This window comes from Macaca mulatta, chromosome 13 (assembly GCF_049350105.2).
Source record: "Macaca mulatta isolate MMU2019108-1 chromosome 13, T2T-MMU8v2.0, whole genome shotgun sequence".
Classification (NCBI taxonomy): Eukaryota; Metazoa; Chordata; class Mammalia; order Primates; family Cercopithecidae; genus Macaca; species Macaca mulatta.
The window spans coordinates 39,879,866-39,900,686 of NC_133418.1; the positions used below are offsets into that span (position 1 = coordinate 39,879,866).

Genomic DNA, 20,821 nt, shown 5'->3' on the forward strand with positions numbered 1-20,821 from the left:
CAGAGACCTTGAATGTTTTCCTATTGTGTGACTGGCATGTTGATAACAGTCTTTCATATTACTATATGCAAAGTGAAGGAAATGACTAGTAAAAAGCAAACTTGAGATACTATCACAGAAATAGACAGCTGAGGACCAGAACTCTTGAGTGTGACGGTAATGATGATTGCAGTTTATTCCTAGGGGCCAAATAAGAAACTTCTAATGCAAGTTGAAATTCAATAGATAGAAATTTTAAATATGGTCACACATTTTTTCACAGTTTTGTTTTCATGATTGCCCCGTTGTCCAAAGTAAATATTAAAAATTTTCCTACGGTATGAATCCATTGTAAAGGAAACATATGATATATTGGGAGGTACTGACCCATGAAAACAAGGCCCTGACTTATTTTGGACTATAAAGTCTAGAGTGTCTCAAAGATGAGGGGAAGTAATAGAGGTTACCAGCCTACTCTGCTCAAAATGACATATAACTTTCCTAATCAATAACAAAGGGGATCACAAATCCAAAAACTCTGAGGTGACTTCTAATCAAAAGGGACCTGTCCAACTCTGTTCTATTTTTGCATTTTGCAACCCTAGTTAAAATGTAGAAACACCTCTAGATTGCTAGACTCCTAAATGACAATACAGGATGAAAACTGGGAATTCTCTTAAGAATATAAAATATTTGATTTCAAGAACAGTCTATACCAACAGCTATAATAAATTCACACTTTCTTTTTTTGTAAGTAATTATTTTAAAATATGAATGATAAATACATACAGGATTAACAATGAACAAATTTTTTTGTAGAGATTTTCGACATCCGGTGATTTTCTTGGAGCGGACATTCTTCCTCCACACACTAAAAGCCTTCCATTTCCGGAACAGTGAAAATATGGGAATCTTAGTGAGTTCTCTGTGATATAGATATTCCTGTTCCCATCGATCAATTTCTATAAATTCAATGTCTTCATTATAAATGTGTGTTACTGCCCTTTGGCTAATAGTATAGTAGTCATTTTTATTGATGTTCTCATAACTTACAACTCTATAAACAAATAAAAATTGGGACTAATAAATAAAGTATTCAATACAAAATGAAGCAATTGCATTACTTTTTTATTCTACAGAGATAAAATATTTCTGGAAAGCAAACATTATTTAAAGTTAAAAAATTCTAACCAACTACTTTCAGATTAAATATATTACTCCAGAAAATGAGTTAAACAAGTTGGGCTTATTATAAAGATTTCACAACTGTGGCAATATGCTTGATGATTTCAGTTACATGATTTTTACATTAAAATGAATTGACTATAAATTATTAAAATTTAATAGTTCTACATTAAAACTATCTGGAGCCAAATTTTTATCTATTATTAACTCTTCAGAAACTATTCAATATTAATAGCATAAAAGAATTTTACACTATCAAGTCAGGACAGAATTAAGAGAAAGGTAAAAGTAAGGAAATATTAATTAGGTGAGATAAGAATCAAGACCAATATTATATGCCCAATTTATCACCAACAAAATATTTATTATTGATAAATTGTTTAGTTCATCATATTTCTCTTTCAACTGTTGTCATGGACATTTTTCAACTGTATGAGTAACAGAAAACTGATCAAGTAAAGAAAAGAAGCAAGAACAAAGTAAAAACAGAAGAAAGGATAGGAGAAAGAAATGAAGCAATGAAAATAGGGCTGATTCTCTAAAATTGCTTAAAATAAAATTTTTCCTACAGCAAAACGATATTCTCTGTAAGTTTAGTTATAATGCTGAAATATTGAATGCAAGAAATATTCAGTAATAGAACAAGTGTGAAATATGATATAGCATCTTATTAAAATATATTTAGGAATTTAGGAAAACAACATTTTTCTAAAATGTTTCTGTTAGGAGAGCTTAGTAAAACAAGATAAAGGTTAAGGGCAAAAACAAAGCCCTAAATTATTTCTGTGTTAAAACTATGCAAAAATTACATGTACTGCAGAGAAATTAGACAGGAACACTCCAGTGAAAATCAGCTATCTTCCACATCTTTCAGTCCTTGGCTCTACATTCTGAACCTGGAGTCCACGGTCATTTTATAGTTTATTTTATTCCATCCCATCCCATCCCATCCCATCCCATCCCATCCCATCCCATCCCATCCCATCCCATTTATTTCTACTACTACTATTATTATGATTATCTTTGAGATGGAGTCTCACTCTGTTGCCCAGGATGGAATGCAGCCATGTGAACTCGGCTCACTGCAACCTCTTCCTCCCGGGTTCAAGAGATTCTCCTGCCTCAGCTTCTGGAGTAAGTGGGATTACAGGCGCCCGCCACCACGCCTGGCTAATTTTTGTATTTTCAGAGAGAGGGTTTCACCATGTTGACCAGGCTGGTCTCGAACTGCTAACCTCAGGTGATCTCCCTGCCTCAGACTCCCAAAGTGTTGGGATTACAGGCGTGAGCCACCATGTCCGGGCCACAGCCCTTTAACACAGCCGTCAGGTTATTTGCGAAATCCCTGAAACTGTTTTACGGAAAATTCATGTATATATGTATGATCAGTTTTTAAGACACTGGAACAAAATTCTATGTTTTGGGTCTGTTAATAAAAGAGTTAAGAACCACTGGTATAAATCATTTTTAGTTTTTAATTTCTATTTTCATTTTAATAAAACTGAGTAACAAAAATATTTTTTAAATTATGGCACACGGGACAAGAATGAAAGCAAACCTAAACCAAGAGCTGTTCATGTGAGTGTGCAAGGAGATATGGGGGGGCTGATGGTGCTGTGTGAAGTGGGAGAGGAATACTCCCTCCAACTTCAGGGCTGCCACGGAAAACCTTCAACCTGCTCGGCTTTTACCTGATTCCACTATCTGACTTTTTGTCTGTGTTCTAATTAACTCACCTCAGAAATGTCTGGAAAAATGCCAGGTATTGCACAGGGCTGCTGAGGAATATGGAATACATTTTACATGTTTTTCCTTTTCTCATTGTCAATAGCTAAAGATACAATTAGGGTATTCTTGGGGTGATTCTCTCAAAATGTAAAACTTCAATTTGCCACTGAAATTGTAATCAACTTCAGATGTTTCATTAACATCAGGCATCAAAGCAATTTAAAAACAAGAATAAATTGCTGACCACAGCCCTGGTGCATGTCTGGAAAACTTGCTCTGTGCAATCTATCTGCTACTGATGGCCCTTCTAGAAGATGGTAGCTGTGGTCCATGATGTTGAATTCTAACTTGGCGCTCAGTGCCACTTAGAAATTCTTTTTATTTGTATTTCTCTTCTTATTACAGAACTTCAGTCTTAAGCACCCAAGTCTTTTCCTTCTTTACACATCTCTACTGTTCATTGAAAACTGAACACATGAGAACCCTTTCAAAGGTTGGATCATCATCATCAAAATCATCTGGGGAACTTATTAAGAATCCAGATTACTGGGTAGACTCCACCTCTGGGGACAGGGCACAGCTAAACAACATCTAAAGCAGCAGAAACCTCTGCAGATGCAAACGACTCTGTCTGACAGCTTTGAAGAGAGCAGTGGATCTCCCAACACGGAGGTTGAGATCTGAGAAGGGACAGACTGCCTGCTCAAGTGGGTCCCTGACCCCTGAGTAGCCTAACTGGGAGACATCCCCCACTAGGGGCAGTCTGACACCCCACACCTCACAGGGTGGAGTACATCCCTGAGAGGAAGCCTCCAAAGCAAGAATCAGACAGGTACACTCGCTGTTCAGCAGTATTCTATCTTCTGCAGCCTCTGCTGCTGACACCCAGGCAAACAGGGTCTGGAGTGGACCTCAAGCAATCTCCAACAGACCTACAGCTGAGGGTCCTGACTGTTAGAAGGAAAACTAACAAACAGGAAGGACACCTACACCAAAACCCCATCAGTACGTCACCATCATCATCAAAGACCAGAGGCAGATAAAACCACAAAGATGGGGAAAAAGCAGGGCAGAAAAGCTGGAAATTCAAAAAACAAGAGCGCATCTCCCCCAGCAAAGGAGTGCAACTCATCGCCAGCAACGGAGCAAAGCTTGACGGAGAATGACTTTGACGAGATGAGAGAAGAAGGCTTCAGTCCATCAAACTTCTCAGAGCTAAAGGAGGAATTATGTACCCAGTGCAAAGAAACTAAAAATCTTGAAAAAAAAGTGGAAGAATTGATGGCTAGAGTAATTAATGCAGAGAAGGTCATAAACGAAATGAAAGAGATGAAAACCATGACACGAGAAATACGTGACAAATGCACAAGCTTCAGTAACTGACTCGATCAACTGGAAGAAAGAGTATCAGCGATTGAGGATCAAATGAACGAAATGAAGTGAGAAGAGAAACCAAAAGAAAAAAGAAGAAAAAGAAATGAACAAAGCCTGCAAGAAGTATGAGATTATGTAAAAAGACCAAATCTACGTCTGATAGGGGTGCCTGAAAGTGAGGGGGAAAATGGAACCAAACTGGAAAACACTCTTCAGGATATCATCCAGGAGAACTTCCCCAACCTAGTAGGGCAGGCCAACATTCAAATCCAGGAAATACAGAGAACGCCACAAAGATACTCCTTGAGAAGAGCAACTCCAAGACACATAATTGCCAAATTCACCAAAGTTGAAATGAAGGAAAAAATCTTAAAGGCAGCCAGAGAGAAAGGTCGGGTTACCCACAAAGGGAAGCCCGTCAGACTAACAGCAGATCTCTCGGCAGAAACACTACAAGCCAGAAGAGAGTGGGGGCCAATATTCAACATTCTTAAAGAAAAGAATTTTCAACCCAGAATTTCATATCCAGCCAAACTAAGTTTCATAAGTGAAGGAGAAATAAAATCCTTTACAGATAAGCAAATGCTGAGAGATTTTGTCACCACTAGGCCTGCCTTACAAGAGACCCAGAAGGAAGCACTAAACATGGAAAGGAACAACCGGTACCAGCCATTGCAAAAAAATGCCAAAATGTAAAGACCATCGAGGCTAGGAAGAAACTGCATCAACTAACGAGCAAAATAACCAGTTAATATCATAATGGCAGGATCAAGTTCACACATAACAATCTTAACCTTAAATGTAAATGGACTAAATGCTCCAATTAAAAGACACAGACTGGCAAACTGGATAAAGAGTCAAGACCCATCAGTCTGCTGTATTCAGGAGACCCATCTCACACGCAGAGACATACATAGGCTCAAAATAAAGGGATGGAGGAAGAGCTACCAAGCAAATGGAGAACAAAAAAAAGCAGGGGTTGCAATACTAGTCTCTGATAAAACAGACTTTAAACCATCAAAGATCAAAAGAGACAAAGAAGGCCATTACATAATGGTAAAGGGATCAATTCAACAGGAAGAGCTAACTATCCTAAATATATATGCACCCAATACAGGAGCACCCAGATTCATAAAGCAAGTCCTTAGAGACTTACAAAGAGACTTAGACTCTCATACAATAATAATGGGAGACTTCAACACTCCACTATCAACATTAGACAGATCAACGAGACAGAAAGTTAACAAGGATATCCAGGAATTGAACTCATCTCTGCAGCAAGCAGACCTAATAGACGTCTATAGAACTCTCCACCCCAAATCAACAGAATATACATTCTTCTCAGCACCACATCGCACTTATTCCAAAATTGACCACATAATTGGAAGTAAAGCACTCCTCAGCAAATGTACAAGAACAGAAATTATAACAAACTGTCTCTCAGACCACAGGGCAATCAAACTAGAACTCAGGGCTAAGAAACTCAATCAAAACCGCTCAACTACATGGAAACTGAACAACCTGCTCCTGAATGACTACTGGGTACATAACGAAATGAAGGCAGAAATAAAGATGTTCTTTGAAACCAATGAGAACAAAGACACAACATACCAGAATCTCTGGGACACATTTAAAGCAGTGTGTAGAGGGAAATTTATAGCACTAAATGCCCACAAGAGAAAGCAGGAAAGATCTAAAATTGACACTCTAACATCACAATTAAAAGAACTAGAGAAGCAAGAGCAAACGCATTCAAAAGCTAGTAGAAGGCAAGAAATAACTAAGATCAGAGCAGAACTGAAGGAGATAGAGACACAATAAACCCTCCAAAAAATCAATGAATCCAGGAGTTGGTTGTTTGAAAAGATCAACAAAATTGATAGACCGCTAGCAAGACTAATAAAGAAGAAAAGAGGGAAGAATCAAATAGATGCAATAAAAAATGATAAAGGGGATATCACCACCGACCCCACAGAAATACAAACTACCATCAGAGAATACTATAAACACCTCTACGCAAATAAACTAGAAAATCTAGAAGAAATGGATAATTTCCTGGACACTTACACTCTTCCAAGACTAAACCAGGAAGAAGTTGAATCCCTGAATAGACCAATAGCAGGCTCTGAAATTGAGGCAATAATTAATAGCCTACCAACCAAAAAAAGTCCAGGACCAGATGGATTCACAGCTGAATTCTACCAGAGGTACAAGGAGGAGCTGGTACCATTCCTTCTGAAACTATTCCAATCAATAGAAAAAGAGGGAATCCTCCCTAACTCATTTTATGAGGCCAACATCATCCTGATACCAAAGCCTGGCAGAGACACAACAAAAAAAGAGAATTTTAGACCAATATCTCTGATGAACATCGATGCAAAAATCCTCAATAAAATACTAGCAAACCGTATTCAGCAGCACATCAAAAAGCTTATCCACCATGATCAAGTGGGCTTCATCCCTGGGATGCAAGGCTGGTTCAACATATGCAAATCAATAAACATAATCCAGCATATAAACAGAACCAAAGACAAGAACCACATGATTATCTCAATAGATGCAGAAAAGGCTTTTGACAAAATTCAACAGCCCTTCATGCTAAAAACGCTCAATAAATTCGGTATTGATGCAACGTACCTCAAAATAATAAGAGCTATTTATGACAAACCCACAGCCAATATCATACTGAATGGGCAAAAACTGGAAGCATTCCCTTTGAAAACTGGCACAAGACCGGGATGCCCTCTCTCACCACTCCTATTCAACATAGTGTTGGAAGTTCTGGCTAGGGCAATCAGGCAAGAGAAAGAAATCAAGGGTATTCAGTTAGGAAAAGAAGAAGTCAAATTGTCCCTCTTTGCAGATGACATGATTGTATATTTAGAAAATCCCATTGTCTCAGCCCAAAATCTCCTTAAGCTGATGAGCAACTTCAGCAAAGTCTCAGGATACAAAATTAATGTGCAAAAATCACAAGCATTTTTATACACCAGTAACAGAGAAACAGAGAGCCAAATCATGAATGAACTTGCATTCACATTCGCTTCAAAGAGAATAAAATATCTAGGAATCCAACTTACAAGGGATGTAAAGGACCTCTTCAGGGAGAACTACAAACCACTGCTCAGTGAAATAAAAGAGGACACAAACAAATGGAAGAACATACCATGCTCATGGATAGGAAGAATCAATATCGTGAAAATGGCCATACTGCCCAAGGTAATTTATAGATTCAATGCCATCCCCATCAAGCTACCAATGAGTTTCTTCACAGAATTGGAAAAAACTGCTTTAAAGTTCATATGGAACCAAAAAAGAGCCCACATCTCCAAGACAATCCTAAGTCAAAAGAACAAAGCTGGAGGCATCACGCTACCTGACTTCAAACTATACTACAAGGCTACAGTAACCAAAACAGCATGATACTGGTACCAAAACAGAGATATAGACCAATGGAACAGAACAGAGTCCTCAGAAATAATAGCACACATCTACAGCCATCTGATCTTTGACAAACCTGAGAGAAACAAGAAATGGGGAAAGGATTCCCTATTTAATAAATTGTGCTGGGAAAATTGGCTAGCCATAAGTAGAAAGCTGAAACTGGATGCTTTCCTTACTTCCTATACGAAAATAATTCAAGATGGATTAGAGACTTAAATGTTAGACCTAATACCATAAAAACCCTAGAGGAAAACCTAGGTAGTACCATTCAGGACATAGGCATGGGCAAAGACTTCATGTCTAAAACACCAAAAGCAACGGCAGCAAAAGCCAAAATTGACAAATGGGATCTAATTAAACTAAAGAGCTTCTGCACAGCAAAAGAAACTACCATCAGAGTGAACAGGCAACCTACAGAATGGGAGAAAAGTTTTGCAATCTACTCATCTGACAAAGGGCTAATATCCAGAACCTACAAAGAACTCAAACAAATTTACAAGAAAAAAAGAAACAACCCCATCAAATAGTGGGCAAAGGATATGAACAGACATTTCTCAAAAGAAGACATTCATACAGCCAACAGACACATGAAAAAATGCTCATCATCACTGGCCATCAGAGAAATGCAAATCAAAACCACAATGAGATACCATCTCACACCAGTTAGAATGGCAATCATTAAAAAGTCAGGAAACAACAGGTGCTGGAGAGGATGTGGAGAAATAGGAACACTTTTACACTGTTGGTGGGATTGTAAACTAGTTCAACCATTACGGAAAACAGTATGGCGATTCCTCAAGGATCTAGAACTAGATGTACCATATGACCCAGCCATCCCATTACTGGGTATATACCCAAAGGATTATAAATCATGCTGCTATAAAGACACATGCACACGTATGTTTATTGCGGCACTATTCACAATAGCAAAGACTTGGAATCAACCCAAATGTCCATCAGTGACAGACTGGATTAAGAAAATGTGGCACATATACACCATGGAATACTATGCAGCCATCAAAAAGGATGAGTTTGTGTCCTTTGTAGGGACATGGATGCAGCTGGAAACCATCATTCTTAGCAAACTATCACAAGAACAGAAAACCAAACACCGCATGTTCTCACTCATAGGTGGGAACTGAACGATGAGATCACTTGGACTCGGGAAGGGGAACATCACACACCGGGGCCTATCATGGGGAGGGGGGTGGGGGGAGGGATTGCATTGGAAGTTATACCTGATGTAAATGACGAGATGATGGGTGCTGATGAGTTGATGGGTGCAGCACAGCAACATGGCACAAGTATACATATGTAACAAACCTGCACGTTATGCACATGTACCCTAGAACTTAAAGTATAAAAAAAAAAAAAAAAAAGAATCCAGATTTCTGAGTCCAACGCAGAATCAGAATCTTTATGTATTCCAAGACTCAAGGATAGGGAGATGCCTGGGTGACTGCAATACACAATAATGTTTGTGAACCACCAAACTTTATTTCAAAACAAATAACCAAAAAAAATGTGAAGACAAGGCAAGCTCCCTCTCATATCTTCACTTGAAGTTCAACATACCATGTTTTTTCCCCCTGATTGTTTCTCTCATGCTTTCCTCCAAATGGAGATGGAGAGGTTTCACCTCGCTTTTCTCTAACTCTCCCTAGTCTTTTTGTTTCTTTTCCTCCACATCTAAAAGTGTGCAGAATGCCCCTTTAGCATATAGAAAATCTTTTCTTGACCCTTCCACCTACTTAACTAAAATCCCACACTTTTCTTCTTCTTTTAAGTTTCCTTTATAATGGTGTGTGTCAATGGCCACATCCACCTTATCCATTCCTTCTTAGAGTTCCTGAAAAACAGTTTTGTTTCCTGCTACTCTAATGGAATTATTTTTCCAAAGATCAACAGGGACTTCCTTCAAGCCCAATCCAGTCGGTAGGTAGAAGGGGCCACAGGGTCAGGAAAAGATTTGCATAAAAGAGAGTATATGCACATTTCTCTGTGATCTTATTCTTAGACTTTCCAGTTCATTACTGAGAGGTCATGTCCCAGATCTACTCCTTGGACTGGCGTGTTTTGCCCTACATGCTCTGCCTAAAGTGTTTATCCATTTCAGGAGTTGAACCACAACTCCTATGATGATGACTGCCCCCTCAGCATTTCTTAGCACTCAGTATCAAACTTCAGTTGCCTCCTACAGAGTGGTTTTGGATGTTTGTTCCACTAAGACCTTTCTTTGAGGAGATCATCAGAAAAAGTAGGCTTCCTTTAAGAAACAAAAAGAACACTTTTTAAAAATTCAAGTGTTATGTTATAAAATTCCTACTTTTCAGATAAAGAAGATGACTTTAGGATCTAGTTAACTAGAGATCCTTGGATAGCTAACTAATTAGATTGAAATGGACGTCTCAAATAAAATTATATTTAACTATGCTCTACTATCTCATAATTGGAAAAAATATATGTACTGCTTTTTTGCTGTTCAGCGAAGATCAAAGGGTCCCTTGTCAAATTATTTTACAGTAGAACCTGTCTGTATCCATCTTAAATGAAACTTAGACTTCAAGACTTCTATTAATTTCTAAAAGTATGTGTGTTTCATTTGAGATAACCATACGAACTTAGAGAATTTTGGGGCCCTTGTGGTGTAGGTCAATCATTGTCCTATTATTATTATTCATTTCAGATATAACTCAAAGTGAACCTACTTTGGGGCTTAGAACCCCTCTGGGGTTTAAAAAATTTTTTCTCCTCCTGAAATCAATTCATTGACTTCCAAAACAATAAAACCTCAATGTGATGTTATTTCAAATAGCAGTTCCATCTGTTATACACTGCAGTGATTGGAAATGCTTCTACTCATCCTTAAACCAATCTACCAGACTAATATTGCAGAAACATGGTTTGCCTCATGTGACTGTTGTGCTCAAGAACCTTGAATAGCCTCTTATTGCTCCTGTCATTAAATCCAAGTTATTCTCCCAGGTATTTGTGGCACTCTCTTCCTGTTTCACATTAGTTCCTTCTCTGTCCACACAAATCATCCTCTTTAGTTAGGCTGATTTCTTCATCATATTCATCTTAGGCCATGCTTGAATGCATACATCTGTCTTTGTTCCCTGTTACCTCCTGCTTCTTTCAAATTTCTGATTTCTACAAGAAAGAGAGTTATTCCTTACCTGCTTTAAGGCTGAATTAGATAAGCTCCTGTGGCCCTATACAACTCTAAGTTGTCTATTTTCATTATTACATGGTTTTAAGTATTATGATTTGGGTGTATTCATTGAATAAAGGTAAGCAAGCAAGTGCCTGGGAAGAAACAGGCCACTTCCTGAGTTCTGCATTTATCAAATTCAATCTGTTTGATGATGGTCCTTGCCATGACTCAATGTGAGACTAGGTCTAACCTAGCCAGGGGAAGAGAAATGCTTGCTTTATTTCTGGTTTGATTAACCAAAGATGGCAAAATATCTGGTAAAGAACTCCTTTCTACCTGGAAAATTAAACAAAAGCAAAACTAAGAGGAAACTTCCAAGTTTCATCACTAGGAGAATGCTTTAGGGTCAATGTTTCTCAATGTATGGTCCTTGGAAGAGCAGCATGAGCACTATGTGGGAATTGCACATTCTCAGGCTCCACCCTAGGCCTGTTAAATCATCTAGGGGTTTAACTATCTGTGTTTTAGCAAGTCTTTGAAGGCTTGAGAAAAGGTGCTCTAGGTCCATGAGGCATAACTGTGATTGAATCTTAGAATCAACTGGCAAGTTTTAAAGAAAAGCTGTTGCTCAGGCTCCACCACAGACTGATCAGATAAATCATAAGTAACTGGAAGTAGAGCCTGGGTGATTCTATTGAGCAGCTAAGGCTAAGAGCTATTGCTCTAGGTTCTTCAGATTTTTGTATGAAATGAAACCATCATTCACTAAATCACCATAGCTCCAGAGCAGTGCCAGGATGTGTGTGCATGTATGTTTGTGTGTACATGTTTGAAGAAAGGGTAGGGAGACAATCTGGAGTCTAGATCTAACCAATGCTTGGCTTTTACTAGTATTGGGGAAAAAATAGATCTAATGTAAACCAGGGAAGAGAAATGCTTGTTTTATTTCTGGTTTGATTAACCAGAAGGAGGGTTTTTGCTTATTCCAAATGAAAATCCAAAGTGTTTCCACTTGCTGACTCAAATTTGACTTAAAAGATTTAAATGTCTTCATAGATTAGCCTAAGAAAACTGCCATTGTGTTAGACAATCTGGTGAGGTTTCTTTGATAATATGGCTTCAAAATGATCTGTTCATTATTACATAATATATATACCTCATTCTAAAGTTTTTAAAAAATAATTAGAATTTCACACATAAACTAGAATGCCTCTACTTCAGAAGGTTTTAAGCTGGCATCTGTGTTTTCTGTTCTTGGCCACTAAATAGTAATATAATTCAAAGGATAAAATAGCTCTAGTGTGAAATTTTAAAAGCTGCCTAAAATGTACTTTTAACAAGTTTAAAAACAACCAGAGAACAAAACTAGTTGTTTAGAAGGAACATGTCTTGAGCTTAGAGTAGAAGTTGATATAGTTCTAATATCTCAAGTCATGTACCTGTGTTTCAAAGATTCTAATCAGAATCCTAATCCTAACTACTGACTTAACAAAGTTTCTCAAATTTACATGATCACAGAGCACATCTGTTAACCACCTATCAATTAGAATCATTTACGTCTAATGTACTTGGAAAGACACACTGGGAAACACTGAGGTATAGGAGACATGGTGTCCTGTTTTAGGCATTCTGTGGACCCAAAAGATGCTCAGATTTTGGGGAAGGCTCTGCCATACAATCTGAACTATCTGTTATATTTTAATAGCTTTAAACTTGACATTGCACAGAGAATGAAATCATAGAATTGAAAGATGGGAGCATCAGACATTACTCTGAATTTCCTACCTTCAAATCACAAAACAATATCAAATAGAAAGGTCGTTAATCTATACCTCAATTTTCTTATCTTTCCACTATAGATAATGCCATTCTAATAGGATGTTTATGAGGAAGAAAGAAGACTAATGTACTGAAAGCACTTGGCACAATGCCTAACACAGTGTGTGTGACACAAATGCAGGAGTAGTTGTCATTATGAGGATGAGTATATTAAGTGGCGTGCATGAGGACTTGGGTTCTAAAATCCAAATAATCTGAATCTCAGCTCCATGACTCACTAGCTATGTGAACTTAACTCTGCGATTTTCATCATTTGTAAAATGGGTATATCAATCCCACCTACCTTAAGAGTTGCTGTAGAGATTAAATGAGCTAATACATATAAAACATTTAGAACAAGATTTGGCATACACTATAGTTGGTGTTAATACTATCATGTGGCAGTACTCACCCATTAACATCGTAAAGACTTAGTACCCCACTATGCCTTATAAAAGCACCCACAGTTCCTTACCAACGTAAGTTTGTATTTCAAAGGCCAAAACAAAAAACAGCAAAATGTTAATTTATATAATTGAAATAACGGTGAGGTGAAGGGTTACATAGATATGAAAAACATCTATCATCTACTAGGGAGAGAATTATCTAATATCAACAGTGGGTCCTTTTATACTAGCCTGAAAAAGAAATACTTTAATATGCCTCACCAGGGGTCTTCTTAGATCCAAATAAATGTTAAAACTCACAAGACTGTCATATACTTCTTTTTGGCATTCATCTACTCAGAAAAATCTGGGACAGGAACCACTTATTGCCATCAGGACAGCATCAGACGTTACTTCCCCATTGGAGTCCTTGCAGCAGTCTAATAGCCACCTGGGAGCTATCTTCTCCCTAGGTGTCAACTCAGATGCAAAAAGATGAGATCCACATTCAGTGGATATGAAAGCCACTCTGGCCTAAAAGCCTTATTACTCACAGGAGCCAACATCTCTTGCAATAACCCCATAAGCACAGATTTCAGCGTTCCTCCAGGGCACATGCTCAGAAAAAAAAAATAATCTGAATTATGAGAAGTCAAAAGTTATGACTCCCCATAAGGTATTTATAATTCTTTCTTAGTTCCTCCCAATGCAGCTATAATTTACTAATCGATGTCATTTTTATCATAAGCAATGTTGCCTATAAACAATCAACATTTTACTCTTTTTAGGTTGTCAGGGGCACAGAGCTGTGGGGTTAGCCAAAGGTCAGATTCTCATGCAGGAGAAAATCATTCTACAATCCTCTAGAACAATGCTTCTCAAACTTTGAATGTTATAAAATCCATGCAATGATAACATTTTATAAGGCACACGGATATAAACTGCAGGGGCTTGGTGAAGACATTAATTACAATTTCTTTATATAGTATGACTAAACACAATGCACATAATATGTGGGATTATATAATTTTTAATTTGGGACATAATTATCCCAAATTAGGGATATAATATTTAATTTGATAAAACTTCCAATTATGTCTAGCTCATTAGCAACCACAGCTGTGACCATAACTTTTTTGAAGTAGCTACCTCATGTCTAATCAAGACATGATGAATGATCTGTCCAAGTTCTTGATAGTCACCACTCCTAAGGAACTTTGTAAAAGTAGCAGGCAGCAAATGGCAGAAGATGATGTATTTATTGTTTTGTCTCTAATATATAAAAACTCCCTTTTCCACTAGCCAAAATTTGGATAACTTGTTCTCTTGAAATTATTCACCAAAAGTACCACCATTCTTTAACTCTAACAGTTGTTACTTGTCTTTCTTTGATGCAGTGTTGACATTTCCTGTAATAATTTTTAGAAACAATGGTGAAGATTTCTCTCAAACACAGATAGATGTTATTCTATTTGACTTAATAATCTTTCTTTAGGTTCAAGTCTGCAACTAAAAAATCATGAGAACCATTTTAAACATTACATTTCCCAAGTTGAATTTTTGCTGTCAATTCCTAATTTTTGTCAGTAAGTGTTATTATATTTCCTGGCAGCTGCTATAATTTTTCAGTTAAGCTATTCAGGTGGTCAAATGTCAATTAAGCAACCCAGGTGTGTAGCCAAGAACTAACCTTTACTAAATCTGCAAAGTTGAATCACTTGCAAAATACTTCCCAATTCTTGATAAAACTCATCCTTTGGATTGCCAATGCACTTAACTATGAAACAACAAAAAATAGTATTCTGTTCTCATTTTTTTTGTAGAAAGCTAAAAACAAATGGTTATGTGGTTGATAGCTTGGATTTTATCATAGACATCATTTTGACAATATTTTAAAATTCATAATTCATAATTTTAGGAAACCATTTACATATGGAAGTCCCTCTGCAAATAAAATATTACTTGAATATCAGTGTTATCAGAGTAAACCTTGGTTGTAACAAACATTTTTAAGAAGTATTTTCATAATATCTCATTTGCCTTGAATATTTAATCCCCAGAGATTTTTTTTTCTTCTTTCTAAACAAAGTTATTCCAGACATTTCACCTCAGAGACTCTAAATAGTGCTGTCTAGCAGTTACTAATGTCTATAGATTCATCAATATGCAATTAAATATTGCAATAAAACTTTAATAATGTCTTGGATTATGATTATCTATATCATCTAATATGTTGGTCTACTAATAATGTTATTGATTTTTTTTTCTTGCTTTTCTGGTTCCAAGTAGTATAAAAAACTTCCACACAAGCTGGTAAAATCACAATTCTACAATAGTGATTCATTCTGATGTTAGATATTATGTGTTCTTGCACTCCTAGCTTCTTGAGCTTCTTTAGTTGATACTAATCTAAAAACAGAAATTCGTTTCATATTTTGTTCTCGTAATGCTTTTAAAAGTTCAAACCCTTTTCTGGGTGGGGTGGATATTTCTGATAAAGTGTTGAAATAACTTGTTTGACACCACTGATTAATCTGGTAACATTTTTATACAAATAAGATATTTAGGCAAAAGGACAGGTCTATTACTGTAGTTTACAAATCTAAGTTTGAGATAAGCTTAATTATGCTGCCTAATTTCTCATCTCTTTTGACTGCTGTGTTTGCCATATAGATCTGACAGTTTTCTAGCTTTAACAGAAAATTTTCCTTATAAATGAGCAAAAAGATAAATATCTGTCAAAATTAAATCCATATTACCATAAAGCATTTAAGAGAATTGTAGACCTTAACATCAGCAAATGATTTAAAATGTTTTAAAAATTCAAGGATGTGGTAAGAAAATATAAAGTATTGGTATATAGGTTTCATTAATTTAAGACGTAAAAGTATAAATTTTTAAAAAAAATAAACATTACTTACATTCATATAGGATCAAAAACATCTTTGAAAATTACAAAAGCCTACAGTGCTCTTTACCAAGATAATTTTATTGGAATATGTTTTCTAATAAAGAAATGTTATTTCTAATGTTTAATATGTTATTCTATTCGACTTAATAATCTTTCTTTAGGTTCAAATCCACAACAGTGTCTAAAAAATCATGAGAACCATTTTAAACATTTCATTTCCCAAGTTGAATTTGAAAATTCAGCTTTGAAAAACAATTTTTTTAAGTTTTAAAAACAATTCATTATGAAATTCAATTAAACTTCAGATTTTTCCCAGTTGGTAACATCAAAAACGAAACAAGAGGAAAAGAGGAAAGAAAGGACAGAAAAAATAATCAGGCCGGGCGCAGTGGCTCAAGCCTGTAATCCCAGCACTTTGGGAGGCCGAGGCGGGTGGATCACGAGGTCAGGAGATCGCGACCATCCTGGCTAACATGGTGAAACCCCGTCTCTACTAAAAATACAAAAAACTAGCCGGGGGAGGTGGCGGGCGCCTGTAGTCCCAGCTACTCAGGAGGCTGAGGCAGAAGAATGGCGTGAACCCGGGAGGCGGAGCTTGCAGTGAGCCGAGATCGCGCCACTGTACTCCAGGCTGGGTGACACAGCCAGACTCCGTCTCAAAAAAAAAAAAAAAAAAAAAGAAAAGAAAAAATAATCAGAAACATCCAATTGCTTATATTTTTAGGAACACCTAATGTTGTGTCAATAGGAAAACAAAAAAAAAAGCAAATGAAATTAAAAAAAACTGAACAAGGATTTCTTTGTGTTTCTCACATACACAAAACAAAGAGTTTTGCTGATAAACTGAGTTTGTCTTAGAAACCTAAAGGAAGTGTCTACAGTAACAATCAAACTCAGTGGGATGGTTCAACAGGAAGGTGGCAGAGGCTGTGTTGTGTTCCCACTACAGAGCTGCTCTCTGGCAGAGGGGGCTACACAGTCTTACTCATGGAAATATTTTCTGAATTCAGGAAGTTTAACAAAGTAATCATACAAATATTAGAAAAACAAAATTTCACCCTTGGTAAATTTCTGAGTGATTGCGTCTTTTTTAAAAAATTGGTTTTTACCACCATAAACAACTAGGGCACACCGGAAGTCACTTGGTTGGCTGCCGTTCTCATCTTGGGAAGCTTTGCTTTATAGCTGTGTTTAACACTTAGCATCTGGAACCACTGACTGGGCATTTGATACTCACTCAGACCATCAGTTTTATGTAAATTTTGGGAAGGTCTCATTGCAAATTTTAAAATAATAAATATAAGCCATAATTTTAAAAAATTAATAACAAGTTTCTCTTTAGCCACCTGAATGACGGGTAGTGTGAGCCACAGATGAGGGTTCACACACAGCTAGTTCCTTTTCCCCGTTGTGATTTTTTTAAAAAATTAAAAGATGTTAACAACCTTAGTTCTTTGGAAATGAGACCATGTAACTAGAACTTCTGTCACATAGTTCTGGACCTCTAGACAATCTATGGATCCAGAATTTCTGATGATTTCACTGGAGTCTGCTTTTAGCACTAAATCAGATGGTAAGCCAACAAGTACATTATGCTATAAAGCTGCAAGGCTGGGTGTTTCAATTTAGAAAATGGAAGCAAACAAATTCTTATCAGCTCTTTGGTGAAATTTGGATTGAAAATATCTCCTCAGGTTTTTGAGTTTAAATGTGATTTTTATTTTCCTCCAACTAGTAAAATCATAAGAGGCTGGAAAGAGCCAAATCTGTCCTAAGGTACATTTGTCATATACACTAGAATTCAGTCAGCCCAAAATCCCAGTGTTGTATTCTTATCTTCAAAATATTTTGGCACCAACGTGATAGGTTATCTACTCAAAATATTAAACATATCTCTAAGACATGACCCTTGAGCAAGCCCCCTAAAATCATAGAAATGGTCTTCATTAGTATTATTAGTTTCACAAAATGTTTTAAATCTTACTCTTCATTTCCTGCATATTTCATGATCGAAATAAAATCTTTTACTTGCTATTGCACTGTATGACCATGGAAAAGTGCACAGTTAGTATCCTTGATTTGAGGAGATCTACAATTTTCACTCTCTGTCAATGCTAAGTCAAAAATGAGAGGTTTACTGTTGTATGTGAATGTTGTCTCCGAGCAGGGCAAACCTTTCTTGCTAAGTGCTCAGACACTACTGATTCCTACATGCCTTTTGCAGTCTAAATCCCTGCTCACAACTAAATGAAAAAACTCTTCTTTTTTTTTTTTTAAATTTATTTATTATTATTATACTTTAAGTTGTAGGGTACATGTGCATAACGTGCAGGTTTGTTACATATGTATACTTGTGCCATGTTGGTGTGCTGCACCCATCAACTCGTCATTTACATCAGGTATAACTCCCAATGCAATCCCTCCCCCCTCCCCCCTCCCCATGATAGGCCCCGGTGTGTGATGTTCCCCTTCCTGAGTCCAAGTGATCTCATTGTTCAGTTCCCACCTATGAGTGAGAACATGCGGTGTTTGGTTTTCTGTTCTTGTGATAGTTTGCTAAGAATGATGGTTTCCAGCTGCATCCATGTCCCTACAAAGGACACAAACTCATCCTTTTTGATGGCTGCATAGTATTCCATGGTGTATATGTGCCACATTTTCTTAATCCAGTCTGTCACTGATGGACATTTGGGTTGATTCCAAGTCTTTGCTATTGTGAATAGTGCTTCAATAAACATACGTGTGCCTGTGTCTTTATAGCAGCATAATTTATAATCCTTTGGGTATATACCCAGTAATGGGATGGCTGGGTCATATGGTACATCTAGTTCTAGATCTTTGAGGAATCGCCATACTGTTTTCCGTAATGGTTGAACTAGTTTACAATCCCACCAACAGTGTAAAAGTGTTCCTATTTCTCCACATCCTCTCCAGCACCTGTTGTTTCCTGACTTTTTAATGATTGCCATTCTAACTGGTGTGAGATGGTATCTATTGTGGTTTTGATTTGCATTTCTCTGATGGCCAGTGATGATGAGCATTTTTTCATGTGTCTGTTGGCTGTATGAATGTCTTCTTTTGAGAAATGTCTGTTCATATCCTTTGCCCACTTTTTGATGGGGTTGTTTTTTTTTTTTCTTGTAAATTTGTTTGAGTTCTTTGTAGGTTCTGGATATTAGCCCTTTGTCAGATGAGTAGATTGCAAAAATTTTCTCCCGTTCTGTAGGTTGCCTGTTCACTCTGATGGTAGCATGCTCATGGATACGAAGAATCAATATCGTGAAAATGGCCATACTGCCCAAGGTAATTTATAGATTCAATGCCATCCCCATCAAGCTACCAATGAGTTTCTTCACAGAATTGGAAAAAACTGCTTTAAAGTTCATATGGAACCAAAAAAGAGCCCGCATCTCCAAGACAATCCTAAGTCAAAAGAACAAAGCTGGAGGCATCACGCTACCTGACTTCAAACTATACTACAAGGCTACAGTAACCAAAACAGCATGGTACTGGTACCAAAACAGAGATATAGACCAATGGAACAGAACAGAGTCCTCAGAAATAATACCACACATCTACAGCCATCTGATCTTTGACAAACCTGAGAGAAACAAGAAATGGGGAAAGGATTCCCTGTTTAATAAATGGTGCTGGGAAAATTGGCTAGCCATAAGTAGAAAGCTGAAACTGGATCCTTTCCTTACTCCTTATACGAAAATTAATTCAAGATGGATTAGAGACTTAAATGTTAGACCTAATACCATAAAAATCCTAGAGGAATACCTAGGTAGTACCATTCAGGACATAGGCATGGGCAAAGACTTCATGTCTAAAACACCAAAAGCAACAGCAGCAAAAGCCAAAATTGACAAATGGGATCTCATTAAACTAAAGAGCTTCTGCATAGCAAAAACTCTTCTAAAGCACAGGTTTTTAGTGATAACTGGAAAAAAATTGTCAAGCATATTTTTCTCATATGTGTACTGTATTTATGGCAAACACTGATATCTGCATTGCGCATTTGTGATTAAAGCAAAATACCTGTCAGCACACTTTATAGTGATGTGCATAGAGTTAGTTAATAAGCGAATTTTGCAAATAACTTATAACTTATTCTATTTTCTCTCTAAGCATACCTTGCCATAGGTGCTTCAGCAATAGCATGACATATTGTTTCAAAAACATTTTTGCTATAAGAAGTGCAACTTTAAATGATTTCTATAGTTTACATCTCAATTTCACCTTTACTCAGTTCTATACTGAGAAGTATTATTTTGCATTTTGTTCACATATTTTTCTGGAAAAAAGTCAATAGACTTATCAGAGAGACAGATTATTGCTCTAGACTGAAAGATTATAAAAAAATGCTTCCACAGCTTCACCACATTTGTTGGGTAGTGAAGACATTCTTCAACAGCAAACTCACAGCCTTATAGTTATTTTATCACATTACTTTTCAAAGGAGTTTGGTATAACATGACCTCATCTTGTTGACACAGTATATACTATGTTTAACTTCCAGTTTAGCTGCTGCCAACTCCATAGCATCCAAATAATTGTCTTTACTCACAAGGTTTATGATATTTCAAGTTCAAGTTAGGGAGGAAAATTTAACATCAAACCCTAAAATGCAATAATGATAACAAACCATGATTCCAAAATATCTTTTCAAATAAGACCTTACATATTACTATTAAGCGTCACTTCTGTGAGTTCAAAAAGCATAAAACATCAACTCAATTTCCCTAGTAGAAGTGCTCATTAGTCTAGAAATAAATCTCAGAACTGAACAAAAGCAGTTTTCAGTCTCCTCTTCAATACTTTAGCTTGTGCTGGTAA

At 36.8% G+C, this 20,821-nt stretch overlaps 1 protein-coding gene across 1 annotated transcript in view; it reads right to left on the minus strand.

The window, feature by feature from the left end:
- Positions 1-20,821, minus strand: part of DNAH6 (dynein axonemal heavy chain 6) — a 381,338-nt gene that overhangs the window by 289,490 nt on the left and 71,027 nt on the right. Inside the window, exon 5 of the mRNA XM_015112750.3 lies at positions 769-1,036. Within this exon, the coding sequence (XP_014968236.2) occupies positions 769-1,036 (268 nt within the window). The remainder of the gene's footprint in view (positions 1-768; positions 1,037-20,821) is intronic.